The 3,383-nt window shown below is 36.7% G+C and overlaps 1 protein-coding gene across 1 annotated transcript in view; it reads left to right on the top strand.

Annotated features, from left to right (window-relative positions):
• Positions 1-3,115, top strand: part of BLZF1 (basic leucine zipper nuclear factor 1) — a gene marked incomplete in the record, with an annotated part of 78,857 nt that extends 75,742 nt beyond the window's left edge. Inside the window, 1 exon segment of the mRNA XM_070077376.1 lies at positions 1,089-3,115. Within this exon segment, the coding sequence (XP_069933477.1) occupies positions 1,089-1,274 (186 nt within the window).
• Between the last annotated feature and the right edge of the window lie 268 nt (positions 3,116-3,383).

The following is a 3,383-nucleotide window of genomic DNA, read 5'->3' as shown; positions in this document are numbered from 1 at the left end:
GTTTATTTTCAGTTACAGTGTCTACTTCCTTTGCATTGTGCCCATGCTCATCAGGTGATGATTGGGCGCTGGTGCACCATACATGTTATCCTATGACTTTTATCAGAGAATTATTTTTACACTTGATCTTAGCCAAAAGGCCGAGAAGCGATATGGAGAATTATTTTTAACTCAATGGTGTTCCTCAGTTATGTTTCTCAGAATAGGAAAAATGAGAGCAGAAGAATTGAGAGGACATGATATTGTAGAACCTAAGAAACAATAACATTATTATTAGTATAAAGTGTTTTGTATAGAGTAGAAAAAAAAAAAACAAACATTGATTTGACAAATAAAAGTGATCAACTATCTTGAAATAGCATTTCAGTAGAAGAAGGTAGATTCCTGATTCCAAGCAGTTGAGTGAAAGATTTTAAAAGGGAGGCAAGGGTACTGTTTGGTTAAGGATAAAAATTTGCATTGCTTTAAGTACAATTTTTTTAAAAGATTTATTTATTTATTTGAACATCAGAGTTACATAGAGAGAGGGAGCGGCAGAGATCTTCCATCTGCTGACTCACTCCTCAAATGGCCACATTGGCCAGGGCTGTGCCAGGCTTAAACCATGAGCCAGGAGCTTCTTCCTTGTCTCCCACATATGTACAGGGGCCCAAGTACTGGGCCATCTCCCATTGCTTTCCCAGGTGATTAGCAGGGAGCTGCATTGGAAGTGGAACATCTGGGACCTGACTGGCGCACATGTGGAATACTGGTAGTGCACACAGCAGTTTAAACCCACCAGCCCCAAGTACAATAGTTTCATCCCTAGATTCTTCTGTGTTTTATTTTGTTCCACTGTTATCCACAAAAGAACATTAATGTTTTGATTAAAAAAATATGGTTAACCTAGGTAATATAATAACTGGGCATCATTACTAAGTTCAGAGCTTTTAGAGAAAAGGAGTATGTCCTCTCATCATGCAGACGTTACTCTTCTGGTGATTACATATTCATGAAATGGAACTCTATAGGTAATTATCCATCAGTTAAACTAAGGGCTTATGTAGTTGATACTGTATTCATCAAACCTTACCTTTTGTTTTTCTTAGGTTCTACACATTTTGGATCCAGTTACCTGTACAGAAAGCACTCCTGATAATCCATTTGCTGAGTCTTCACCAACAACCTTACTTGCCACAAAGAAAAATATTGGAAGATATCATCCCTATACCAGATATGAAAATATAACTTTCAATTGCTGCAATCACTGCCAGGGAGACCTTATTGCCCTTTAACATTCAGTGTTGAAGGCATGGTGCAGGCACTTGCTTATTACCCAGCAGTTATTACCTGGGAGCTGAGGTTCTTCTAATGCTGGAAGTACTATCACTTACTACTTACATTGTTCCCAAAGATACTCCATGCATTGGATTCCAGATTACCCTTTCTTAATAAATATCTCAGGGTAAGAAAAAAATCGAACTGTGTAGATATATTTGAAGTAGAATATACTTTCCAGACAACACAGTGCTTACTCCTAGAGGAGAGTAAAAGAAAAATATTCGGTAGATTTCTTTTAGGCCCTAAATTATTTTTTAATTTAATTAATTTATTTGAAAGGCAGAGAGAGGGAGACAGGGAGATACAGAGACAGGAAAAGAAAAAGAGACAGCTTCCATGCACTGATTCATTCCCCAGATTTCAACAGTGGCTGGGGCTGAGCCAGGGCTGAAACTGAGAGCTGAGAATCCAGTCCAGGTCTCCCATAACAGGTGGCAGCAACCCAATTACCTGAGCCTTCACCACTGCCTCCTGTGGTCTACGTTAGCAGGACATTGGAATCAGGAGCTGGAGCTGAAACTAAAACCCAGGTACTCTGATGTGGAACATGAGTATCTTAACTACAAGACCAAATGCCCTCTCCTAGGGCCTTAAGTTATTATTTATCTTTTGGTTATCTTATATGAGAAAGTTTAGCTTTGGTGCACAAAAACAAAGATAGCAAAACGACAATCATGGGTCAAATGTAGCCATACCCATTCATGAGCTGTTCTCTATGCCACTTTTATACATTGCCGGAGTTGAGCAGATGCAGGAGGGCTTGTATGGCCTGCAAACACTGAAATATTTACTATCTGGTCCTTAATAGAAAAAAATTTTCTGATCCCAATTATAAAGTAATAATAACAGGATGAATGGGAGAGGTTATTTCTTTTCCTTTTATGATAATTCTTTGGGAAATACTAGAGGTGAAGGGCAAATAAGTGCTGTATATTAGAAAAATAAAAATATTTTGGAGCCAAATTAACAAGTACTTCAACAAAACATGTTTTTGTGTTGGTCTTACACAGGGGATTTCATATTCTGAATGCATATAATCTGACATTTGTAAAATAAATAGATTCTTAACTTTTGACTCATTTTGACAAATACAACACAAAGGAATATCCAACTTTGTATTTATAAAACATGGTGAAGCTAGAACCATTTTAGACCATTTTCTAAGAAAAAATACAACCCATCAAATATATGTTATTGTATGTTTATAATGAATCCTCATTAAATGCCTTTTATGCCTTTTATATTAGCTTTTAAAAATTCAAAAAAATTATACCAAATTTTGCAAATCAGTTACAGAAGTACCTAACAACAGAGAAATCTTGAAAAGATAAATGTAGACAAGTAATATACTTTAAATATGTCAACTTATGATTTCTTTTCTGTCTTACTCATCAGAGTTATATTTAGTTTCATGTGACAGTGTATTTCACTGCCTTTTTTTTTTTTTAAGACTTTATGTATTTGAAAGAGTTACAGAGAGAGGTAGAGACAGCCAGAAGAGTTTTCCATTTGCTGGTTCACTCCCCAGATGGCTGCAATGGCCGGAGCTGCGCTGATCCAGAGCCAGGAGCCAGAAACTTCTTCCGGGTCTCCCACATGGGTGCAGGGGTCCAAGGACTTGGGCCATCTACTGCTTTCCTAGGCCATAGCACAGAGCTGGATCGGGAGAGGAGCAGCCGAAACACAACACCAGAAGCACATACATTGAACTTCATCAAGATTTAAAACTTTTCTGTAACAAAGGACACAGTAAAAAAAGATAAGCAACAGAATGAAATAAAGTATTCACAACTCATATTTCTGGTAAGGATCTTATGTCCAGAATATACTAAGAACAACTCAACAGAGAACTATATAACCCATTAAAAAGCAGGCAAAGAATTTGAATAGATATTTAACAAAAAAGATATGCAAAAAGCCAACAAGCACTTCAGACGATGCTCAGTTTCATTAATTAAAGAAATACAAATCAATAACACTTCATTTCCAACTATCATCAAAAAAGAACACAAGTATTTTCAAGGATATGGAGAAATTAGAATCTTTGTGCATTTCTAGTGGTA

This window comes from Oryctolagus cuniculus, chromosome 7 (assembly GCF_964237555.1).
Source record: "Oryctolagus cuniculus chromosome 7, mOryCun1.1, whole genome shotgun sequence".
Lineage (NCBI taxonomy): Eukaryota > Metazoa > Chordata > Mammalia > Lagomorpha > Leporidae > Oryctolagus > Oryctolagus cuniculus.
The sequence above is the reverse complement of the archived record's forward strand: the minus strand, read 5'-3'. Positions and strand labels throughout refer to the sequence as shown.